The following is a 24,914-nucleotide window of genomic DNA, read 5'->3' on the forward strand; positions in this document are numbered from 1 at the left end:
GGTTTCAATGTGATATAAATCTTGTTATAAAGAACTTGTTAAAACAACAACGTTTTCTCATTTAAATGAGATCCTGCTGGACCACACTTTGGACATCCTTATTATAAATGTTCTTAGCATAAGATTATCCCGCAACAAAACAATGAGCAAAATTTATGTCACTTTGGTGCCAGTAATCATCCAGATATCAGAAACGACACCTTCCTCATTAACCAACAGCGACCAAAACACTTTAACAGTTCCAGCTTTTCTTTGGGATTCTGATAAAACAAGAGCTTTGAACTCCAGGGGGACGTCCTGCTGTCAGAGAGCAGTCACTACACCTTCGTCTATGATGACAACGAATGCTCCCTGGTGGTCCTGAACGCACACCCTGAGGACTCCGGCGTGTACACCTGTACGGCCCGAAACCTGGCCGGATCTGTGTCCTGCAAAGCCGAACTCACCGTTCATCAGGGTAGCGGCTCACTCATGCAGCCGTTGAATTAAATTAAGTTACTACATGCAGTGTTTCAGCTGTCGGTTTGGTCCTGCAGCTAAGAGGAAGGAGGAACCCATTGATGATGAGGAGAGTATCCTGAGGAAGATGCGCAGACTGACCGATTACTACGATATCCACAAGGAAATTGGAAGGTAAACGAGCTTTCTTTAGAAATACTTCTGGATTTATGAGACGTTTTCAAGCTCTTATTTTCTTTCACCGCAGGGGAACGTTTTCCTACGTGAAGCGGGTGAAGCAGAAAGCCACCAAAATGGAGTACGCCGCAAAATTCATCTCGACTCGAGCGAAAAGGAAAGCGTCGGCTCTGAGAGAGATGAGACTGCTGTCCAAGCTGGACCACGAGAGAGTCCTCTACTTCCACGACGCCTTTGAGAAGAAGAACGCAGTCGTCATCATCACAGAGATGTATCCTAAAAAAGAGGAAAAAGTTTTCACAGATTATTCAACGCGAGTCAGGCCTGCTGTGTGAAAAAGCCTTAATTCATGTTTAAAGCTGCCATGAGGAGCTGTTGGACAGATTCAACAGGAAATCCACCGTCCTGGAGTCTGACGTAAGCCCTGCGTTTAAGTAACAGATCTTAGATTTTTGCTTAGAATCAGAACCAGATTATTTTGCCCTTTAAAAACAAGACGTTTTGCTGCTTGCATTGCAACGAGGTAAAAACTCTGCTGATGTGATTCTGCAGCATTTATACAAAATATCATCAAGCAAATTCCACCTATTTCTATGTAAGTTACAGAAATGAAAATGGCGTGTGATTCTCAAAGACCATCGCTGTTCGTAAGACGACGTTAGCATCTGGTAAATTCAACGTGGAAGAAGAAAAAGACAAAAAAGTGACTTTTAAGAGGGAAGAAATTTAATATGGTTAAACTTATCTCCAGCTAAGTGCCTAATATTGACATTTCTCTTATCTACACATAAATAATCAAAACAGAGAATAAGATCCAGTTTTTTTGTTCAAAATGCAGAACTTGCAGTTAGAGACAAATCCAGTAGATAGGACTTCATTTGCAGACATTATTAAACATGACTCTAATAAATTAGACTTTGGTTAGAGGATATGATAGCTAGCCGCTACATATTTAGCATTGAGATGCTATATTAGGCTTGAAAAGCTTTGCTGATATGCTAACTCCTTTTAGCACAAATGAAACACAACAACAGTTTTTTTCAGCGTTCAGTCAGATCGATTTCTGAAGCAAAAGTTAATCCACGATGGGCCAGGAGAAGCAGCTTGGTTGTCCATCATTGGATGTCACTTGTGCGTCAGATTTACGGGTGTACCAGAAACGCACAAATACAACGCTTCCGGCCAGAACTTTTGCATGTTATAAAAAATGTGATTAGTTGTGCTAAAAATGTTCAAAACTAAGTAATTAATTCATCAAAATTAATGTATTAAATAGAAATATTTCCTATTTAACCTGGACTTGATGCACTTTTGTACCGACACATCAATAAGGCTACTTGCTTTGTGAATCTGATGCACAGATGGATCACAATGGGAAGAAAATTCAGCTTATACTCTTCTATTATTCTGTATTTTTCTCACTAAGTTTGTTTTGGTGCTTCTTTTGTGATCATTTTTATTCAACTCATTAATGATGGTGCAGCTTTCTTTAGAGTTTAAGAAGAAAGTCAGAACTGAATGAGCACAGAAGAAGAAGAGACAATATCTCCACATCATGTTTTTAAGAAAGAACTGGTTCTGCCCACTAAGCTGACATATAAAGTATAATTATGTGATAAATAGTAGCTGTTTTTGTTCAACAGGTGCGTTCATGTGTGCGACAACTGCTGGAGGGACTGGACTACCTTCACCATCTGAACATCCTCCACCTTGACATAAAGGTAGAACTAGATGGAGCGTCGCCCTTCCCACTGCTATTTCACAGATGTATTTCTTCCTTCAGACGATCGTTTTGTGTGTTTGTTTTATTTCCAGCCCGATAACATCCTCATGGCGGATCTCCAAAGCGATCAGATCCGTTTATGTGATTTCGGAAACGCTGTTGAGTTCACGCCTGATGAGGCTCAGTACTGCAAATACGGCACGCCCGAATTTGTTGCACCAGAAATCGTCAACCAGACACCTGTTTCAAAAGCCTCCGACATATGGTAGACGTCCTTTAATGTAGAGCATTTTTAATGATTGTTGGACGGTTTTAAAGAAGCCTTTGGTTTATGTTCACAGGTCTGTCGGGGTTATATCGTACTTGTGGTGAGTAAAACCTAAATTAGGTTTTAATTTTTGCGTTTCTCCTCCTGATTTTCTGTATTTATTGAATTTTCCTCTGTTGGCAGCCTGACTGGAATCTCCCCGTTTGCCGGGGAAAACGACCGCAGCTCCGTCCTGAACATCAGGAACTACAACGTGGCTTTTGAAGAGAACATGTTTGCTGATCTTTGCCGAGAGGCGAAAGGGTTCATCATCAAGCTGCTGGTAGCGGACAGGCTGTGAGTAACTACAGTAGTAGAGGAAAATATTTGTCTCATTAGCATATGTCTGTGTCAATTCTTTTGCATTTCGTTGTATTACAACCAGTGGTGGACACTGCTAACTGAAAAGCTAGCTGCGCTGACCCTTAGTTCCACTAAATGCTAACATGCTACACCAGCATGATTATAAACGTGTAACTAGTTTCCCAAATACCACTAAACCAAAATATAATATTACGCAAAGAAAACACATTTGAAACTGTGAAACATTGCATTTGCTCATAACTTTGTGTAATTTATTTCTAGGAGACCCGATACTCAGGAGTGTCTTCGACATCCGTGGTTCAAGGTGAGAAAAAGTCAATGATCCATCCTTTGAGTTCCACGTGACCTTATGAAGATGGCCTTCCTAAATAATTACTTTCGAATACTGTCAATGCCATATGCAGATACTAAGCAAGGGGAAGGCCATCAGTACAGAAGGTCTGAAGAAGTTCGCTGCTCGCAGGAAATGGCAGGTAAAGAAGGTTATCTCCAATTCTTATGATGAATTTCCTGCAGACATTGATTTGTAGTTGTAACATTTTGTTGCTTATTTTTTAGCGTTTCATAATTGGCTATAAATCAAAAATGGTCATGAGATCTATACCAGAGTTGCTGAACGATTCCTCAAGCCACACCTCGATTGCCGTCCAGAGGCACCAGAAAGAAGGCTCACCCCTGCCATCTTCATCGTCTGATTCAGATGAAGACATTGATGAACTTCCTTTTATTCCAATGCCACTCAACATGGATTTCTCTGGATCAAGAATGTCACTGAATGACATTCAGACCAATGAGCAGGAATCAAGAAAGGAGAATGGAACAAGTTTATCTTCCCAAGGTCTGGAGGCCATGGAGTTTGACTCTCAGGAGCAGGAAACGATAAGAGGCGAGGCCAGGGGGAAAGGCTGTCTTCGGAAACGATCATCGGAAGACAATGACAAGGGTTTCTCAGAGGAATCACCTCTGAGTGAACTGATCCAAAAGTCAGAACAATCCAGAAAACCCCTTAGAAGAGGATCAAGCATGGAGTCTGACAAGGTGGAAGGAGGCCGGAAAAGAGGGGAACTACGGCGTGGTGGTTCGGCCGACAGTGCTTTGCTGCTTCGGATTACATCTGAGGAAGGAGCGGGAGAAGAAAACCCTGAGGAAGGACGGAGAGTCCTAAAGAAAGCTGTCTCCATGGAAATACCGAGGAGGAGCACCAGCCCTGGAACCACAAAGATGAGTCAGGAAGACTATGCTCTAAAACTGGAGCTAATGAGGCAGCGACTGCTTTGTGGTGGTTCTGTAGACAACAAGATGAGTGGCCTGAGAGGACCTCTTTTAGAAACATTAGGGATGGGAGACGAAAAGCGAGCAATACCTTCAGATCGCTACTCTCGCACTGCTCGTCTGGGCCCACCTCCACTTACCAGGGCTGCATCCAGTGACTTTCCAAGGGACGAAGTGCCTAAACCTAAAGTTCTACGTAAAAGCACTTCTTTCAGTCAAGGGGATTCAGAACCTATAGCTTTACATCGACGATCAGGAGCACCTTTGGAGATTCCTGTCGCACAAGTAGAAGAAAGGCGGCTTAAAGAAGCAATTTCCATGTCAGCTCTAACGGAGCAAACCAAGCTAGACTCCCGTCCAGAGACTCCCAGGGAATCTTCCCCAAAACCACCGACTCCAGAGCCAGTTGTGCAAGAAAATCAATCCAAAACAGAGAGTCAGGATTCACTGATGGAGAAAGAGGTTCGAACAGATGAGACTGTGAGTGAAAAGATGGATGGACTGACTGCAGATAGTAATTTTGATGAAAGATCTAGCACAAGTGGATTCTCAGAGAAGGACATGAGTATTTCAGAGGAACCATTGACTGAAGGAGATAACTTGGGTCAGAGTATCCACTCACCTTCTGATATGGCCCAAAGCTCTTTAGCAGAAGAGAAAATGCAAGAGGAGAAAGAGAGCGAAAAGGTGTATGAAGAAAAACAAGAGTTGGTAAAAGAAGACGATGAAAGAGTTGACTATGCAGTTGAGTCAAAAGCTAAAGAACATGCAGACGAGAAGACAAGTACTCCAATAACATCTTCTGAGATGATCATAAGCACAAGTTCGGTTATGGTGAAACCAACACAAGAACCTTATCAGCCCCCAGGCGCTGTTACTTCAACCTATATAACACCCTCACCTCCTACCCGAGTTGTTCTTCCAGATGGAAGAGTGTCAGCTTACGCCAGCATAATGCAGACCATCATGGTGCCTTCAGTTCAGCCTCTGAACGAGGCGCCCCTTTCCCCTTCCACTCCAGTTGTTGTTCCAGCCAATACCGGCACATCATCTGACTTACTCAGTTCACCAAAGCCAATCATGTCAACCACCGAGCACCCTGCAGTCTACGCTAGAGTCGCATCGCCAGAAATGATCACAAAAGAACCCAGTCCGCCGAAGACCTATTCACAAATGTTACCCCAGCAAGGGGTCTCAGCCGGAGCTGATTTAGAAGATATGACCTCTGAAGAGGTTTTTGAGGCCCGCTTCAAAAAACGTGAATCTTCTCTCACAAGGAGTCTGAAGTTTCTCTCAAGATCAAAGAATGAAGACAGTACACCGGCCATCCAGGCAACATCAGACACATCTGAAGAGATATACAGACCTGGGCCGATTGGCGCTCCCTTACAGTTAGCCTCAAGAAGACTTGAGGAAAAGTCCAAGTCGGTCCAAGACCTTCGTGAAGCTCAAAAGGATCAAGGGTTCATGAGGAGACTCTCTATGCGCTTGAAGAGAACTCCATCGACAGAGCGCACAGATGAAGTATTGAAAGACGACGACTCAGCAGGTTTAAGACAAAGGCTGTCTTGGAGTCTTGGCAGACGAGGTTCTCAGGAAAAGAAAGAGGTAGAGATGACCAAGATGGATGGAGATAGTGATAAGCCAGTAGATGAAAAGGAGCTGAAGAAACCTAATGAATCACCAGTGTTGGCGATGCGCAGAAAGATTGAATCAACCGTGGCAGGGATCTCCACAAGAATTCGAAGTTACTCAGAAGAGAGACGAGCCTCAGAAGACAAGGAAACAAAACGAGCACCAATTCTTTCTATGCTTCGTCGATCAACATCAGAGAGTCGAGCTATGAAGCCTATCATTGTTCCTCAGAACCAACTGGCGTCTCAGGCCACTAATGGTGCCTCATCCGAGTCTCTTGACTCGATGTCCAGCCTAAAGTCAGACACATCCAAGGGTATGGTGTTGTCTTGACGTATTTATTATATCAAAAAAAGTCAATTACAGCTAATGTATGTTTTTTATTTTTGTATTACAGGCATTGAAGTTGAGCGGAGATCCAGATGGGATCGATGGGGCTTGACAAGAGGCAAACGAGACAAAACAGTATCACAGCCTGACTTACCAACGGCCATCTCCAGAGACGGCAGTTCCTTACGTTCACGGCAGTACTCCAAATTAGCTTCAGGTAAGATGGTGCTGCTGTGTCTTCAAATCCAAACGTTTCCTCTCCTCAAAGTTTAGTGGCTATTTTTCTCCTAGGTTGGTCTTTAATGTGTCTCAATAGACTGAACTACAACGGTTACTGCTAGCATGTGACATCACATTCAAGGTTATATTTAAAAGTGATCTATTATGCTTCCTTTAACAGGTTTATGGGCTATACGAAACATGTTCATTAAATATTTTGCACAAAATAATTTTTAATACAGAGATTTTAGCTGTTTTTTGGCATCTCATCACTTTAAATCCTAATAATCTGCTGCTTACCACGCCCCCCCACTCGTCATTTACACTCGTACTTGAAAATGACGAAAAACAGATCCGTAATTATACAAACGTACATCTTTGAAAAGCAGAAGTGGAGTCGTCTGCACAACCAACAAGAATGCAGGAAGTGTTTTCTGGATGGTAAGTCATCAACAAAACACTTGTTTTTTCTAGCAGCCATTGTACAGCGCATACAGTGGTAAAACCAGCAGACCAAATGTGCTGGAGCTTTTCTTCGGTTGCTAGGTGACAAGTGGAACTTGGCTGGGGTTGCTAGGTAGCAGCACTGTTCTTGATAGGTCTATTTTAGTTCCTAACCTGCAAGGAATCAACCAGAGACACAAATTACTTTTCTGCAGAAGAGGAGAGCTGAGCCAGACGCGGAGAACCGCCGTCAAACACTGTCTGGGATCAACTCTGCCAGATCTTTTGTCTGCACTGCTCTTTTATTAGAAAAAGGAGGTTGGGCTTTTTCACGTAGTCACACAAAGAATTGACCAATGACCTTTACTACAGGATGTTCTGGAACCTTCTGTGGGCATGCCCTTACAAGGGTACGAGGCTGACCGCAACCAATCAGTTTCACAGAAAGCTGTTAACACAGAAATGTGTAAACGTTTTTAGCCTCCAGGCAAACATCCTAAAAATAGTTAATAGTGTGTCACGGAAGAAAATAAGTCAAGGAAACAACACACAAAATAATAATATGAAAACATAACCTTTCAAATAAACTCACAAGTAAATGAACCTAGATAATTTTTCTAACATTCCTCATTGAATGTAACTCAACAATCTGGAGGTTTTTTGAAACGGCTCATTTTCTACATACTAAAAACCTATTAACCTATTGCCAAGAAGCAGCAAATGTACTTTATAAAGTACTTTTGCTGGTTTTTGAAGTAGTTGAGACCCAAATGGAAGTATAAAAACTTGCAAAAAGTAAAATTTGCATAATAGGTCCTCTTTAATGGCGGTTTCCTTCATTCTGGGCCAGATTTTCCTCCTGTGTTCCATATCAAGCTCAGAGATCATGTCCTCCTGGAGGGTGACCCAGTAACCCTTAGCTGTCTGCCAGCTGGAAGCCCCCATCCACACATCGCCTGGGTAAAAGGTAAGGCTACAAATATACACTGAAATATTTTTATATATTTGTGATATATTTAACATTTTCCTCCTCAGACAAGAAGCCTTTAGAAATTGATGCTAGAATGAACATGATTTCCTGCCCTGATGGCCGACAGCTGCTGATGATCATGCAAACCACCAAAAAAGATGCTGGGGTGTATGAGTGTGTTGCTATGAACCCCCTGGCCGCCGTGTCCAGCTCTTGCACTATATCCCTCGCTCGTAAGAAATACTAAACATTATAGTTGGAATACCGATATTTGATCTAATAAGAATATATGTATATATAATACTTTGCATGTCTTACAGGCCTGCCTAATCGTCCTGGGACCCCAGAGATTCCTCAGAAATATAACAACACAGTGTTAGTGGTGTGGCGACCCTCGGACACAATGGCCCCCTGCACTTACTCTCTGGAGAGGAGAGCAAAAGGTTCTCTGAGCCACATGATCCACTATTTAAGTTCTGATTTTTATGGATAGATACAACAATTTCTAACTTTTATGAAGTTTATTCAATCTAGAAAGAACAAATATAGTCACTATGATTGTTATCCTGGAACAATATATGGGAAACATACTGGAGGCTTAAATTACTTATTTTCCGACTTCTGGTAGCATCTAGCTGTGCTGCAGTGTTACTGTTATATTGATACAAACAACTCCATTTTCATTAATTATGGTACCAAAATATATGCTTGGACTATTTTAGAGTTATTTAAATAGTCCCTTGCCTCCTTGTTTCAGGTGAAAGCAACTGGCTGATAGTTGCAACCGGAGTGGCAGACTGTTACTACAATGTGACTGACCTGCCAGCAGGGGGCTCCTTCAGGTTCAGAGTGGCTTGTGTCAACAAAGCCGGTCAGGGCCCCTACAGCAACCTGTCAGAGGTTGTGACTCTGGATCCCACTGGTACGTTGCCTTATCGGTGTCTCTTATTACCCTGATTTATGGAAATGTTTTTACTTTTAGAAGATTGAATGTGTTTCTTTACAAAGTCACAGTCTACATTGTAAATTGTCTTTATTAGAACCAGCCAAGTCCAGTTCTTCTGTGGTGGTGAAGACCGTTCCCGCCACAAGTCCAGCGCCCGCTGTGGTCATGATGTCGTCCATGAAAGTGCCTCCCATTAAACCAGCTCCCAGTAAATCCACTACTGTGACCACAGTCCCAACTCCTGCATCTTCAGTGGCTAAATCTCCGTCTCCTGTAGCCATTAAGCCAGCTGTTGGCCATCCTGCAGGAACTGAACCCACCTCAGCTGACCAAGCGCCAGTCACACCCCCGAAAGCCAAGACCTCCATCAGCATCAGCGTCAGCAAACCTCAGGCGAAGCTGACGCCTCCGCCTGTTGTTCCACCCAAACCCCAGAGTCCTGTTCTTGCATTCCCCTCAACGATTAACAAGCCACCTTCTCCGGTACCAACGTCTGCTCCTCCAATAGGGAAGCCGATTTCCTCTGTGCCAATGTATGTTCCCGCAGCAACAGCTCGTTCTACGCCGCCTTCTCAAGTTACTTCCACCCCAGCGACGACAGCACCCTCCGTCACTCCGCTCGCACTTTCCCCTCCCGTTGTGATAGTGCAGAGCCTGACGCCGGTTCTGCAGGGAGGGGACAGTCGCGGTACTCCAAGTGGACGGATCACCCCGTCTGGACGCCTCACACCGTCTGGACGCAGGACGCCGCTGGGCAAGGCTGGGGAGGGATCTTTACGCCAGGGCGTTCCGCAGAAACCTTACACCTTCATGGACGAGAAAGCAAGGTGAGGTAGCTGACATTATCAAGCACTTTTGGCTCCTTCTTGTTTAAATAACGGTATTCTAGGAGTGGGAATCGTTTACCAACCCACAATTCGATCCAAAATTGATTTTTGCACTGTAAAAACAACAACTTTTTCCAAATATTTTTGGTCCAGTTTCTAGTGGAAATATCTTAATATTAAACAAAATAAAACTAACTTACAAGTAACTTTTCAGTAAGATTTAGAGACTTGTTTTTAGTCAATAATTCCTTAATATTGATGAAAAATGTTCTGTTATTTGTTTAAAGTCCCCGTTAGTTGTACAGTAGTAGAGACTGTTCTTCCTTTACAAACATTACAAAAAAGATATAATAAAATACCAAAGACAGCTGATCAAAACGAAATTAAAAATGGAGATAAATAAAACAAACAATAACAGACTTAATTCAATTCAATATGAATTCATTCTCTATTATAATTTTTTTAAGGTTCTTTTTAAAATTGACATTATCAGACATCAATGTAATAAGGCAACATATTCCAAAAAGATTAATTATAAAGTCTCTTAAAAAATGTCTAGTTGAGACCAAAACACCAGACTGAAGACTTTTATCATCCAGTTTTTAATAGAAAGAGAGAAATGATAAATAATGCAAGCAGAAACGATTGAGTTTGTTTTAATTTTTCCTGCTGTTGATTGATTTATTGCTTATTGCATCAGGCACCAAACGAAACGATTAAAATCCAGTTTTGGATCAAAGTACCTCCCCAGTGTGAACACGTGCTGATGTTTCCTTCCCCCTCAGAGGCCGGTTCGGTGTGATCCGGGAGTGTCGTGAGAACGCCACAGGAAACCTCTTCATGGCGAAGATCGTTCCCTACGAGGCGGACACCAAGCAGGCGGTGCTGCAGGAGTACGACATCCTCAAATCCCTCCACCACGACAGGATCATGGCGCTGCACGAGGCCTACGTCACGCCGCGCTACCTGGTGCTCATCTCTGAGTACTGCAGCGGGAGGGAGTTGCTCTACAGCCTCATAGAAAGGTCCAGAACCGAATCCTGATCGAGCCTGACGTTTCCTAAAACACAGGGGTCAAACTCGAGGCCCACGGGCCGAATCCGGCCCATCACAACTATTTATGCGGCCCTCAAGACTCTAGAGCAGGGTGTCAAAACTTTTTATCACGTGGGCCACAAAAAAAAAGTACAAAGACTAAAATCAAGACAAATAAAGCAGTAAAATACTTTTGTTTTCTGTAGAAAAGGAAAGTTGTTCATTGTAGATCATAAACATAAATAGGATTTTTCAGGTTTGCTATATTTAAAGAAGGCAACTTGTTTTCAAATTCTTTTGGGCGTTGTACAACAAATGGGTTCTCATTTATAAGAACAGAATTTAGCGCCACTTTCTTTTAAACTGCTTGCTATATTTAGCCAAATTCAGTAAATTAAATAAAAGTTAATTTTGGTGCATAAAGTCAGTAAAAATCTCTGGATAAATGTGGTTCTGCTTATTAAAAAGATTGGTTATTTTGTTGTACCTAACTTTTTCCATTATGAGAAAATGATGTTGGTAATAATTTCATCCCGATTTAAAAATAAAAATCTATTTGGACAAGCCAAATTTCTATTATTCTCAAACTGCCTTTGTGGGCCACACAAACTCAGTCCAAGGGCCACAAATGGCCCTCAGGCCACACTTTGGACGCCCCTGCTTCAGAGGATTATAAAAATCAAATCAGTTTCTTGCATCGTGTCAAATTACAATGTGAAAATATATTAAATAATTAAATTTAAGACATACTGATCATATGTGGAGAAAGCTATAACTCTAACAGTTTTATCAAAACATTTGGTCATAAACCTGGGAGATATTTAAGATCTGAAATATAAGAGTGAGTTTGACACCACTGTTGGGAGTGATGGGACGAAACGTTCTCTGGTTCCCTCCAGGTTCCGTTACTCTGAGGATGACGTGGTGACGTACATCGTGCAGATCCTCCAGGGTCTGGACTACCTCCACGCGCGCCGCATTCTGCACCTGGACATCAAGCCGGAGAACATCATAGTGACGCACATGAACCTTATCAAGATCATCGACTTCGGCAGCGCTCAGACGTACAACCCTCTGTTCCTCAAGCAGTTCAGCCCTCCGATTGGAACGCTGCAGTACATGTGTAAGAGGAAACTTTACACTTTCTCTGCAGTACAGTGGAGATATCTTGAGTTACTATTTTCAGACTGGCTTTAGATTCTAAAAGGAAGAGATTTTTTTACCTTGGATCATTTGTTGGTCTTTCCATGTTTAGGTTTTACACTTTAGCCACAAGAAAGAAACAAAAAAAAAGAGTTGAATTAGGGATGCAAATTATTAATTGAGTTATTCCAAAGTTGATCGATCTTGTGCTTTATTTCTTCCGTTTTTCAATCATCACATCCGCAGCATCACTTCATGGCAAATCAGTAATGTTTAATTGATAAAATTGACGCAGCTCCATTATGCAGCTGGATGAGTGAAACTTAAATTAGTTTTTTTAAGTGTTTATATTTCTAAACAAAACTGCATAAAGTGCATTTTGTATCAAACTGTTTAAACCCTTTCTCTTTCTCGTTCTGGAATTGGCCGCCATCTTTATTTCTGTATCATCTGGCTCAGTTTAAGATGGCCAACGGCGCCCTCTACTGGATGATGGCCAAACTACAAGACGAAAAGAACGTCTAAGCGGACGTTATTAGTTAATTGATTGGAACTAATTTTAATAATAAACCATTAATCAAGAATCAAAATTGAGATCTTTGAAATACCTTCAGAAAACCATTAAGACAATAAAACAAACTTTAAAAACTGTCTCCTGGATGAAAAGTATGAATAAAGAAGAGGTGGCTTATGAAATATTAACAACAATAAAACAAAGCCGGTGTAAGACCAGATTGCGAATTACAAATTAACTTCCTTACAGTTTGTTGCTGTTTTATGAAACTGTGTTTTTCAAAGAGGGGGCCGCAGCTCTCAGGGTTGCCACCAGAGGGTGCCAGAGGGACCCCAGCTTTCTGAAAAATGCAAAAAAATAATATATGAATTTTTAATCCCATTTTTTTTGCATAAAATGTAATTCGTTTTTCAACATTATTATAAGATATAAGCCATTAAAATTAATCAAGCTGCCTTGCTCCTTAAGCTAGCACAGTTAGCTTAGCAAGCTTGAAAAGGAAAAGTTTCTGACAAAACAAGGCCTAAAGGACAAAAGATTGCTGCAAAAACAAAAACAAAGGACGGGTGGCTGACTAAAATCAGAAGGTATGACGCAGCATTACTGCTAAGCAAAGGTAATGATTATTGAATAGTGAATAAGAGTGAGAAAAAACATTCTAAAAGGTACAATTACTAAGAATAAAAGCAGTTTGTTTCATAGTAGTTTTTAGGTGATTTGAATCGGTTTATTTTTATTTCTGCTCCCTCAGCTCCGGAGATGTTGAAGGGAGACGTTGTGGGTCCTCCGGCTGACATCTGGAGCGTGGGTGTGTTGACTTTCATCATGTAAGTAACAATTTCACAGCTTCCTCCTGACAAACCGTGTTTATACAGAAATGCATTCCTCACATGCAAAACAGTATTATGATTAAAAATGGTTGTTTTGATTTCCAGCCTTATGAATGCTGAAGTAGTGAACAGACTCAGACTTTGTTCACACAGCAGGTCATGATACTCAATGGATTGATCTTGGTGTTCCAGGTTGAGTGGCAGGTCACCTTTCATGGAAAATGATCCTCAGGAGACTGAAGCCAAGATCCTGGCCGCCAAGTTTGACCTCTCTAAACTCTACCAGAATGTGTCCCAAAGTGCCTCCTTGTTCCTGAAAAAGATCCTCTGTAGCTACCCCTGGTAAGAGGAATGCTATATTAGCTAGCTCAGAAAGCTAGCCCAGTGAATTTTTACATGTTATTTCTTCACCAGGGCCCGTCCGTCCATCAAGGACTGCTTCAGTAACTCCTGGCTTCAAGATGCCTACCTGATGCGGCTCCGCAGGCAGACGCTCACCTTTACAACCACGCGTCTCAAGGAGTTCCTGGCCGACCAGCAGCGGCGGCGGCAGGAGGTCGCCACCAAGCACAAGGTCCTACTGCGGTCCTACTCGAGTTCGCCACAAACGCCCACCAGCCCCAACGCGCCGACTGTGCCCGTGTCAGCCTCCACACCGGTGACTCAGTGAAAACAGGCTTCCAAATATCCGCTGGCAGGACGCGCCGTTCCACACACCACTTCCTGGTTCCCAACAGGAAGCTGAGAAACTTCCTTCACCACTAAGGGAACTCTGGGTAAAGCTGAAGGAAGCGGTATGAACATTGTCATACAGAAGAGGAGGACGCTGTCTTCAAACTATACCTCAAAGTTTGCAACTTTTACATTTGTTTTGAATTTAATCCTTCTTTTCGTACCACTAAGTTTACGATAATGAGAGAAACATGTTACAGGAGCCTAATGCGGAAGGCTTAACGATGTAATTAGTCGATGTAAATAAAACGCTCTCCTCCAAATTGAGGAAGACTTATCCTTCAACAAAATCCATATTTAGATTTGGGCTGGGCAATATGGCTGAAAAACATATCACAATACAGGCGTTTCATATCAGTCAATATTGATAATTATTGATTAGTTTTTTATTTTAAATACTGCCAAACTGGTGGCCTGACCTTTCTGGTTTATCCAGTTTCCAGTTTCTGCTCCTTTTTTTATTTTTAAGCAGTTATTAGACACAGTAGGGGAACTTCAAACTGCTGCTGGCTTAATTACCCAGCAGGCTGTTGCTAGGTAACCGACATTGGTTGCTAGGTAACTGACCTTGAAACCGCACACAGCAGGTCGTTACTAAGCAATTAGAGAGAGAGTGAGTTGATGAGTTAGTTGATTCCACCAGCTTTGTTTAGCTAGTCTGGAGAGGTTGAACAGCTAAAGTCTTTCCTCTGCCTACATCCCCCAGAATGCCGTGCGATTCTGGATCAGATTTCAGGAAATTACTGGACATTCTATCTATTGATATTGATCACATGTATACTGCAATATATAATGTTATTGATTTATTGTCCAGCCCTAATTTAGGTCAAGAAATGAAGACAGTTTAGTTTATGTTTTGCCTGCTTCTGTTTCCCAGATTAACAGCGGAGTGGTTAACGCGGTTCTCGAACGTCTCAGCTGTGCTACACGTGCACCGATGTCGCTGTAGCATCTCAGTGAAGGTCAGGAATGTAGCATTTCAAGAATTAACTACTTCCCGTTTTGATTTTTTCGTTTAATGTCTTCAGTTCAGAAGTCACATCAATGGCTTCCATACAAGGGCTACAAGTAAAGAATCTGAACATCTGCTGATCATACACAGGAAAAAAGCGACGACTGTCTAACTTTTTTAAATGTTGTGATACGGTTACTATCTTCACTCTTCCATATAAAACTAATTTTCTTCCAGCAGGGATGTTAACAGCAGAAGTGTTTCTCTAATGGCAGGTACGGAGGATAGCAACCTTTAGCATACAACTAAAAAACGACAGCACATTTCTACCAAATATTAGCTATTAATTTTCAGTCTCAATCATATCTAGCTATTAGTTAGTGAATCCTAAGGTCTTAAACAACAACGCTATGAACTAATTTAGTATTCAGAACAGTAAATAACTGCCTGAAGTTCTCATATTGGAAAAAGGTTTCTAAACTGCTACTTTTCTAACTTCCTGTCACACCTAGCTATGCTGCAGTACTAATACTTGGAACATAATAAGCTAATACTTAGAAAATAAACAGTCCTGAAAGTTTTTGCTTTCTTTGAAGCAAAGGCTCATACGAGTTTTTAAATGCTAGTTCTTTAGCTTTCTGTAGCAGCTAGCTACAGTACAGTTACAACATGACAGTTAGATTCAGTCAAACTTTGAAAAAAAATTCTGTCCTTTCTATTTTTACAAGTTAGAATTATTAGAAATCATCAGTAATGAGGCCAGGCTAGCAGCACTGCAATGCTAGCACTCAATCTCCTACTTTTCAAACTTCCAGAGGTCAGTAGCTGTGCTGTTGTGCTAACATCAGCTTGAAGAATCAAGAAGAAAGTTAGTTTGTTATATTATTCCCTTAATGTGTCACTCCAATTAGCATTTTTGTTAGCATTATTCCCCATGAAACAAAAACATTTTCTTCCCTCACAATTTTCTGCTGTTCAGTTGCTGAAAACTACTGAACAGTAGTTCAGTAGTTAGCTAGCTAAGGGGTTAGCTAACTGTTTCCCATTCTAAAACCTACAGGGCTTACAAAGAAAGCTAGCCACCTGTTCACTCAGTTCACCCAAACACTTCCAGTCAGATAAGTGTGACGTATTTAATCCAGAGGTAATTGCACTTTTTTTAAAGCTAAATATAGTTTTTACTATACGCTTTGCTCAAACAGGCTCCAACTAACTGTTAATTTGAGTAGGACTAAAGTAAATGAATAACTGGATTAGAGTTCTCACAGTGAGTTGCAGAGTGTTCAAGAATTTAATCTGAATGTAAAGGTTAGGAAAGTTATTGTTTTAGCTAATGCTGTTTTTGTAATTTTCTTTTTGTACAATATTGTTTCTGAAAGGCACAAATCTTTTGGCATTGCTAATTATTTACAACACACTGTAAACTGCAGACTGAATGTCAAAATCAGATACTCAAACATGCTCAGTTTCAGCACATTGACAGTTACAGATTCTAGTCATTTAATCATAAATGAACAGTTCAGCTGGTTTAGTTTCATGTACAGTGAACCAGGTTCAGCCTATTCAGTATTTGTGGGAAAATTTGATCATTTACATTTTTTTCCATAAAGTAATGCAACTTGAGAAGCTATTGGCTGGTTTTTACAAAGCAGCCAATCTGGAAGTGCCATTTTCTTTCCTTGGCACTGATTGGCTGTAACCCCAAGACAGGAAATGAGGAAGACTGTGAATGTTAGCTCGTTCCCACTGTGTGTATTAATTAATAATAAGGTATGTTTTGTGTTTGAACTATTAAAATAGGCAGGTTTTTTAAAGTTATTGCAGATTTTAACTGTTGGCTCTGGTCAGTCGCCTCCACAGGGTTCACTGTATCTTTTCTTTCTATCTGGTCACGTTTGATTTTAAAAGCAGCATACATAATATTTTTATATGGAAGCACATTTTAAAATAACTTAAGGAAAATAACTATCATTTCAAGAAGTCACCAGTTATATATTTATATGTTTACAAACTGACAAATGCTGCTGATTTTTCTGTGAAATCTTTTCACAGGTTTATTTATTCTGTTTGGTTTGGCCGACTGATTCCGCCCCTCTTCTATATTTGCATTGCAGTCATTTTTCTATGCAGAAAACTTCAACCTGAATGAAAACATGGGCATGCAAGTGCAAAAAAGTGTTGTGCAGTATGAGAACCCAATTCCTCAATGACTAAATGAAGTGACAGGGTTTCGCCACGTTTTGTAGAATAATCAGAAGATATTTTGTTGCAGTGCCTCGTGATGAAGTTTAGACCCAGAGGGTAAAAATAATGTAGTTTAAAGGATGACTTGTTTATTTTTAATGTGAGCGCTTTGTGTGTGTGCGTGCGTGTTTTGGCTAAAATTGTTAATTTCTTGAGCGACTGTGTTTGTCACTATGGCTTCAGCTTTTTATTTGTGAAATGGCTTGACAGGTGTTACTGTTATGAAAAATAAAAGAAACAATTAAATATAAGAATTCGTGGTGGCATTTTGTTTGGGTAAATGCTGTGCTAAGCGCTGCACACTACATGACACAATAAAATGATCAGAACTTCTTCTCAAATTGATCTGAAAGTTATTTCCATATAAACACCAGGATATTAAAAACTCACAGCTAAAACAAACATAGTCATATCAGGGAGGAGCTTCAATGTGCAGCATTTTTTGCTATAACCTGATAATCTACACACATACAGTGGTGTATTAGGCCTGCTGTAGATAGACAAAAAGCTTTAATTTTGTGCCAAAATACTCAATAATTTGGAGATTAATCTAAAATGTTTTCTAGGGAAAAAACATGAAAATTTCTGAGTTTCAAAAGCCTGAAGTTTTTGACTTGTGAAAGTCAGAAAATTTCAAAAAGTAAAGCATTTTTTGACCTGAAATTTATAAGTTTTTTTCTAGAAAATTTGTGACTAATCAGAAATTTTTTAGAGAAAACTTGCAAATGTCAATCAATCAATCAATCAAATTTTATTTGTATAGCACATTTCAGCAGCAAGACATTTCAAAGTGCTTTACATCATTACAAACACAGAATCACAATGCAATATAGAATCAATCATTAAGTCAAGTTACATCAATAAATTTGTAATTGATTACATTTCAAATGCAATTCTAAACAGTTGGGTTTTCAGTTGAGATTTAAAAGAAGTCAGTGTTTCAGCTGTTTTACAGTTTCTGGAAGTTTGTTCCAAATCTGTGGTGCATAGATGCTGAAAGCTGCAAAAATTGAAAGTGTGCGAGAATAAACTAAGAAAATAATAGATTAATCTCAGAAATGTCTATAGTTCATTCTTGCACATTTTCGACTTGAAACTCAGAAATCTTTCAGAAAAAACTTCTGTAAAAAAAAAAAAATCTGTATTATTTCTTGCAATTTTACACTTGAAACTCAGAAATGTCCACATTTTCTGGAAAATTCCTGAGATTAATCTTAACATTTGAAATGTCTGAGTTTCAAAAGTTTTTAAATTTTTAAGCCTTGAAATTCAGGAAACTTCCAAAAGTCAAACATTTTAGACTTTGGAAAATTCCAGATTTTTTCTATAAAATTAATGAGATTAATCTCAAATTTTACTTTTGCAATTTAAATTTTTATTGATTTTCCCATCTCAAAATGTCAGAGTTTTTTTCACAAATGTTCAACTTTAGTAGCTCAGAAAACTGGAAAATGTCAACTAATTCCTTGAAAATTTCTGAGATTGGTCTAAATTGTTTTTTTTTTTTCATTTTTCTTGTAAATGTTTCACTTTTGTAGCTCAGGAATTTCCAAGTTTTTCTAGAAGGTTTCTGAGATTAATCTCAAACTTTACACGTTTTGTGGCAGAAATTTCCTCCTCTTTTATATTCTTGTCTTCAATGACCCTAACAAGCTGTGATATTCATCTCTCCGGTTGAAAGGTCAATGAAATGTTCGCTGTCTGAAAAAACACAAACTGTAAAGCAGGATTTAGTCACAAGATGGCGGCGTGGTTCAGCCGACAGATAAGAAGAGTCCCAAAGATGGCCGCCGTCCAGAGGTGATTAGCCAAAACCCATTTTAGCAAAACAATAGCTCAACATATTTAACTTTAACGTTATAAAACACCGGGTTTCCTAAGTTTATGTTGAACTCGTTCAGATTTAAACAATGTCAGGTGGCAGGAAGTCGGTCATCGGGGTCGCTTGACAGTCTAGCGTGGCTAAAATAGCCCGTTATGGTGCGAGGCAGCCGCTGCCTCCCGGAAATGCTGTAAGCTCATTATCGGCCACTGAGAGCGCCGGACGGGAACGTGTGAGGATTGTGGCACCAGAACTTTGCTTCTTGCTTTTCTGCTACCTACTTAAAGTCCATGTAGGGATGATTTAGAGACACATGGAAAACAAGCCGCGTTTGTCGGTGTGCGGCCAATAATGAATGGAAAATATCTCAGCTGAAAGCCATCTGAAACCTTCTTCCCTCTTTCATATATAATTACAGGAGACGGGATCAAAACGGCAAACATCCAGATACAGAAACTTACGTCTTATTTAGTAAAACCATGTTTCAGTTCTTCTTAGTGTCATTAACTCGAGGAAGTTCAGACTCAGATCGGGTTTCAACGCTATTTTTAGCGAAGTTAGCGGCAGACAGCATGAAACACCTCCAAGAGTTAGTATCTGTGTTGTTCAAGAATCAGATGCAGACGTGGGTCCAAACAAAAAATATTTAAAATCAGCTTTTACCTGCTTAACAATATAAACAAAGTAGTTAGATATTTTGTAAGAATAGGGGTGCAAAAGTTAAAAAGAATTTTGCACATTTGCCATATTAAAAGAAATGCATCTAATTAGCAATTTTTGGGGGGGGAAATATATAAAAACTGGATTTTTGTCACTTATTTGATCTATTTTGGAGTTGAGTGGAGCTGAAACCCATGTGAAAAATTCCAGCAAATAGCCTGAGTGGTTAGCGCTCCGGATGTGCAGGTCTGGTTTTTGAGATATTAAAAATTATTTTTTAGGTCATCCAGAGGTCACCATCCAAAAAACCCAAAGTGGGCGGCCATTTTAGTGCTCCGTTTGTCCTGTTAAAACCGTCATTAGTACGCCTTTCATTATTGAGTCGTTATCGTTTCGGCCGATGACGTCACCACACTCCCGACGTAGAAAAACCATTGAAAAAAAAATAGCGAGGGAGAAGGAAGTAGTTCATTTATGCTTGCTTGACTTTGACAACGGTAGCATATCCTGATATGTCTTTCATAGCTGTCATAGTTACTCAAACCAGAATCACGGAAGTCGCATTTCGCTCTTGCGGATGTGACGTCGCACGCATGAAGAGCCCATTGTCCCATTTCCAAATATGGTATGAGACTGACACGTGGTCTGTCCTCGTCCCAAGGTGTACTTCAAATATGGCGCAGTTTGTTTAAAAAAGGACGCTGCTCGCGCGTGGCGGTCTGATATTCATCCTTTCTGGAACCCGGATTAAAAATGATCTTTTCTGATCTCCCAAGACGTCCAGCCTAAATAACTCAAAGCTTTTGAGGACTGTAATTGTCTCGGTGTTGATCCGGCCTACTAGCTTGGCGCTTTGTACTTGACCGGCTGAGGATGGGCTAGTGTGGGCGAGTAAACCGCGGGAACAGCGCCTTGTCTGAAATCGCTGCGTTTGTGATTCGGTAAGTTATTTCAGAGACTTTATTCGAAGTTTGTTTTTCCCTGATGTAGTTATTGAAGTCATATTTTTGTGTTTAAACAGAGGAGCAGAAGAGGACCGACCGACCGACAATGGCGTTTCTGCGGCGGTTTGTTTGGCTGCTGGCTTCTCTGAAATATGTGAGGGAATAAAATGGCATCTGGAATTAGCAGCAGATCGATAATGGATACCTAGGTTGATCTTCAATCAAGCTGAGGATTGCTTCAAGCTACTTGGGGATCCGCCCAACCCAGCAAAGGTAGGTTGGGTCAAGCAACTGTTCAATGGCGGGTCCAGAAGACATCTCAGGGTAGGAGCTAAGCTAATGCTGATGCTAGTGCTGTTGAAGGCTTAAGCTGTTCTGGTTTGGTTTGATGAAGGACTCTGCTGTTGAAAATCCTTCTGTCTTTGGGTTTTTTGTGCTGTTTGAAGCAGTAGTTGCTGTGGTGGTTTGACATGGTGAGGTAAAGGTGTAACTAGGATGTTGGAATCTGAAGTTCATGGTTGAAAGTCAGTTGTGATGTGAAAGAAAGATGGCTGCCAAATACAGTTTAGAGGTTCCAGGAAGTGATTCAGTTTAGGCTTAGTAAATATCACTATAGAAAACCTTGATAACATAACTACATATTATTAGTGTTAACTGAATATAGTATATAAATTATGTGTATATAATATATACACATAATATACACACATCACTAACGACCTCACCTGGACTGTGAACACCACGTCTCTGGCCAAGAGGGCACAGAAACGTTTGTATTTCCTGCGGAGGATGAGAAGAGCACACCTGCCCCCGCCCATCCTCAAGACGTTCTACAGAAGCACCATAGAGAGCATTCTGACCAGCTGCCTCTCTGTGTGGTGTGGAGGCTGCAGCGCCTCCAACTGGAAGAACGTGAGGAGAGTGGTGCGGACAGCAGAGATGATCATCGGGGCCCCCCTTCCCTCCATCCAGGACATTTCATCCCAGCGCTGCGTGTCCCGAGGCCGAAACATCGTCAGTGACCCCTCACACCCCCACCATGGACTGTTCTCCCTGCTGCCCTCTGGAAAGAGGTTCTGCAGCATCCGGTGCAGGTCCACCAGGTTCCGAAACAGCTTTTTCCCACTTGCCATCAGACTGCTGAACTCTTAACTGGACTGCACTTAAAATCTGGTCTCCACTTTATACCTTGCACATGTACAGAGCTAAATAACTTATATTTTACTGTCATTCCTGCACTTTATATTCTATATTTATATTTATATTCATATTTTATACTGTATTTTATTTTATTCTGGAGTAACCTCACAACATTGAAAGCTCAAAACACTGTCCTGAGCCATATGCAACGAAATTTCGTTTTGTATACACCCTGTGCATGCAAAATGACAATAAAGTCAGTATAAGTCAGGTTAACATACTGTATATATTAACAGCTATATGCTAGCATAGCTGCATTAATATAATTTTTTTCTCGATGAATATTATCATATGTTGGTTGGAAATAAAGTCTTTTACATTTCAACATACAGACCTTTTTCACTTTTTGTATCTACTTAATCTTTGAAGTTGAATTGAAATACTTCAAAAGAGGGTCCTTTCATTAAAAATTCAATAACTCAAACACAATTTATTTATGTTCAAGAATTTAAATTTACATGTAAAAACAAATGTATTTTTGCGCTGACACATCGTCCTGCCTCTTGAGGTTTCCTTTCTTTGGGACAACAGAGATCTGCTGGAGCTGCATGTCAGAAATCAGAAGTAATGTTCACACGTCTAATCCACCATCGATTATTTGCTGGTTTTCAGCTGAAATCAACTCCATGTTTTCTTCCTAGAGATGATCCACTGGGATCTGTCTTTCAGTATTTTTAACAGTTTCTCTCTTAGACTAAGCTATTGGCTGACCTTTTGTTGCACCCAACTGTTTGTGTTTTCTCTCCCTTCAGCCATTAAAATTGCAGTGAAAGTGTCCGCCTGATGGATAAAGCCACCAGAGGAGCTTCTAGAGAGAACAAAGATATTTAACATCTAGACTCACATAAAAAGAAAACCCAACTACAAACTGTTTAAGTTAAGCGCCTGCAGTGCGTGTATATATACGTTTGTATATCACGTCCACTTTCCTTTAATAGAATGTGATCGTTCACCAGTTTCAGGAGCTGCCGGCAGCCTATTTTAGACTCATCAGTGTCATCTGAGATACGAGCTTACTCTGGGCATCGTGATGTTTTTTACACCAGCTTAGAGCTGCGTGCTTCCAGCAGCCGGGTTCCTTCACACGCAGCAGCTCATTAATTCGTTTCATCTCAGGAACACCAGAGGTATGTCCCGACACGCTGGCCCTGACCATAATGAGGCCACTTTAACCCCGAGCTGAGGGAAGCAGTCAGCCAGGCGAATATCTTCTGAAAGTAGGTCAGAATATGGAGAAGAGGCCCAACAAATAAAACGTGAATATGCAATAAATTCCAATAAAAGTTTGCATTTATTTTTAGAGAAACGGAGCTATGGGAGAGGATTGGGGCCAGTGGGGAAAAAAAAATCTGATTTTTATTTTTCCCCCTCAGAATTCTGATTTTTTATTTGAATTTTAACCTTAGACCTTTATTCTCATACTAATAACTTTTTTGCTCATAGAGACATTTTTTTAATCTGACATTTTTTTTTTTTCAAATTTCTGACTTTATTTTCTCAAAATTCTGACTTTAATATCAGAATTCAGACTTTTTTTCCTCTCAAAATTAACCAGTTTTAGGAATTTAACTCAATTCTTCAGACTTATCAGAATTTTGACCTTTTTCCAAATTTACTTTTTTCTTAGAAATTTAAACTAATAATTCTGACATTAATCTCAGAATTCTGACTTTTTTCCTCAAATTTACATTTTTCTTTATTTTAAACTCAGTTCTGACATTTTTCTCAAAATTCTGTCTCTAATATCCGAATTCTTCCCCTCAAATTTAACAATTTTTAAAATTTAAACTCAGAATTCTGACTTCTCAGAATTTTGACTTTTTTCCAAATTGACTTTTCTCTTAGAAATTTTAACTAACAATTCTGACTCTAAACTCAGAATTAAAGTCAGAATTTTTCTTCAGTGGCACTAATGCTGTTCCATACAACTCGCCCTGTTTCCTTCACATCCCAAGCAGACCGGCAGGATTCGGTCTGGTGTGGTTGTGGCACTAATGCCTGGCCTGACAGCTCTGAGTGGCCATCACGCCTCACCTAATTTGTCAGATTTTTTTTCTTCCTTTGTAAACACTGGCTCACATCACTCGGATGGCAGCTGATGGGATGTTTTCTGCTGCATGCCAGTAGCTGTTCTTACTTGTGTTTGGGATGTTGGCAAACAGAGTATGAAGTGTAACGTAGTAAGAAATAAATTACATGCATGACATCGGGCATATCCTATATCTGCAGCTGAAGCAGGTGAAAGTTTCCAGTATTCATTTGGTAGCTGTGGATTTAGACAAAGCCCACACTGACAACTTAAAATGCAAAATTATGCCAAATAATTTCTGAGACATTAAGTATGAGTTAGATTTGTACACATGCCCAAATGCATTCAGTCAAAGCAGGTTAGGAGAGCTACTATCCTGCAACTTTAGATGATCTCTGACTCACTTAGAGGAGTCTCATAACATACAATCCTCTACCAACTACCAAATATGGTAGTTTATACACTTCAGCTAATGCACTTATAGCAGAGCTGACTCTTCATTTAGCATGTTTGCTAACTTTGAAGACATGTAGACTTTTAGCATCCTATTTTTTCCAGATATATTTTTAGTTGAATAAAATTCCATATATCTGAAGTTCTAGTTATTTTCTGTTAATTCTTTAAGCAGTTACACATTTACATTTATCCCTAATATTGCAGCTAATTTTTGCTTTCTTTCAGAAAGTTAGAGCACTTAGCTTCCCTAGAATTTATTTTTCTGGATAATCCTTAAGCACCAATTTACTTGGCTGTTTTGTAAACATTGTCAGCTGAATAAAATTTGCCTTTTGTGTTGATGTTTTGGTTATAAAGTGTCAAGAATTGTTCAAGTAATTGGACATTTGTTAATCTTAGTGGGAGGAACGCTTCCGCTCACCCACTAATGTGCTGATGTCAGAGATAATTTTTATTTTATTTTTATTTTTTAGCATTTTTACTAACTGAAACCGTTCAGTGCACTTGACTCCCCTGTGCAAGTCAAATTTTAAAGTGTTAATTTACTTTTACTGTTTTGTAAACTTTCCGTAGATTAAGTTTGACATTTGTGTTGAAGTTTTGCTTATAAAATGTCAAGAATTCTCCACGTATCTTGAAATGGGTGAATATTGTTTATGTCTACTAAAATTAGAAAAGGTCAAACCGTAATGTATTGTCCCCCCTGATGATGCATTACAT

The 24,914-nt window shown here is 40.1% G+C and overlaps 2 protein-coding genes across 2 annotated transcripts in view; both read left to right on the forward strand.

Annotated features, from left to right (window-relative positions):
- spegb (striated muscle enriched protein kinase b) overlaps positions 1-8,869 on the forward strand; it is a 32,430-nt gene extending 23,561 nt beyond the window's left edge. Inside the window, exons 21-36 of the mRNA XM_028022931.1 lie at positions 289-457; positions 537-633; positions 707-907; positions 996-1,053; positions 2,280-2,357; positions 2,452-2,624; positions 2,701-2,727; positions 2,811-2,963; positions 3,252-3,294; positions 3,395-3,463; positions 3,549-6,213; positions 6,295-6,444; positions 7,741-7,857; positions 7,926-8,093; positions 8,181-8,303; positions 8,618-8,869. Coding sequence (XP_027878732.1) covers positions 289-457; positions 537-633; positions 707-907; positions 996-1,053; positions 2,280-2,357; positions 2,452-2,624; positions 2,701-2,727; positions 2,811-2,963; positions 3,252-3,294; positions 3,395-3,463; positions 3,549-6,213; positions 6,295-6,444; positions 7,741-7,857; positions 7,926-8,093; positions 8,181-8,303; positions 8,618-8,817 — 4,491 coding nt within the window. The 3' untranslated portion in view covers positions 8,818-8,869. The remainder of the gene's footprint in view (positions 1-288; positions 458-536; positions 634-706; positions 908-995; positions 1,054-2,279; positions 2,358-2,451; positions 2,625-2,700; positions 2,728-2,810; positions 2,964-3,251; positions 3,295-3,394; positions 3,464-3,548; positions 6,214-6,294; positions 6,445-7,740; positions 7,858-7,925; positions 8,094-8,180; positions 8,304-8,617) is intronic.
- LOC114147604 (striated muscle preferentially expressed protein kinase-like) lies at positions 8,597-17,334 on the forward strand. Its single transcript, XM_028022094.1, has 7 exons — positions 8,597-8,782; positions 8,901-9,633; positions 10,419-10,658; positions 11,568-11,791; positions 13,077-13,152; positions 13,348-13,497; positions 13,570-17,334. Exons 2-7 carry the CDS (start codon positions 8,972-8,974, stop codon positions 13,823-13,825), a joined length of 1,608 nt encoding a protein of 535 aa, XP_027877895.1. The 5' UTR covers positions 8,597-8,782; positions 8,901-8,971; the 3' UTR covers positions 13,826-17,334.
- Positions 17,335-24,914: the final 7,580 nt, after the last annotated feature.

This window comes from Xiphophorus couchianus, chromosome 7 (genome assembly GCF_001444195.1).
Source record: "Xiphophorus couchianus chromosome 7, X_couchianus-1.0, whole genome shotgun sequence".
Classification (NCBI taxonomy): Eukaryota; Metazoa; Chordata; class Actinopteri; order Cyprinodontiformes; family Poeciliidae; genus Xiphophorus; species Xiphophorus couchianus.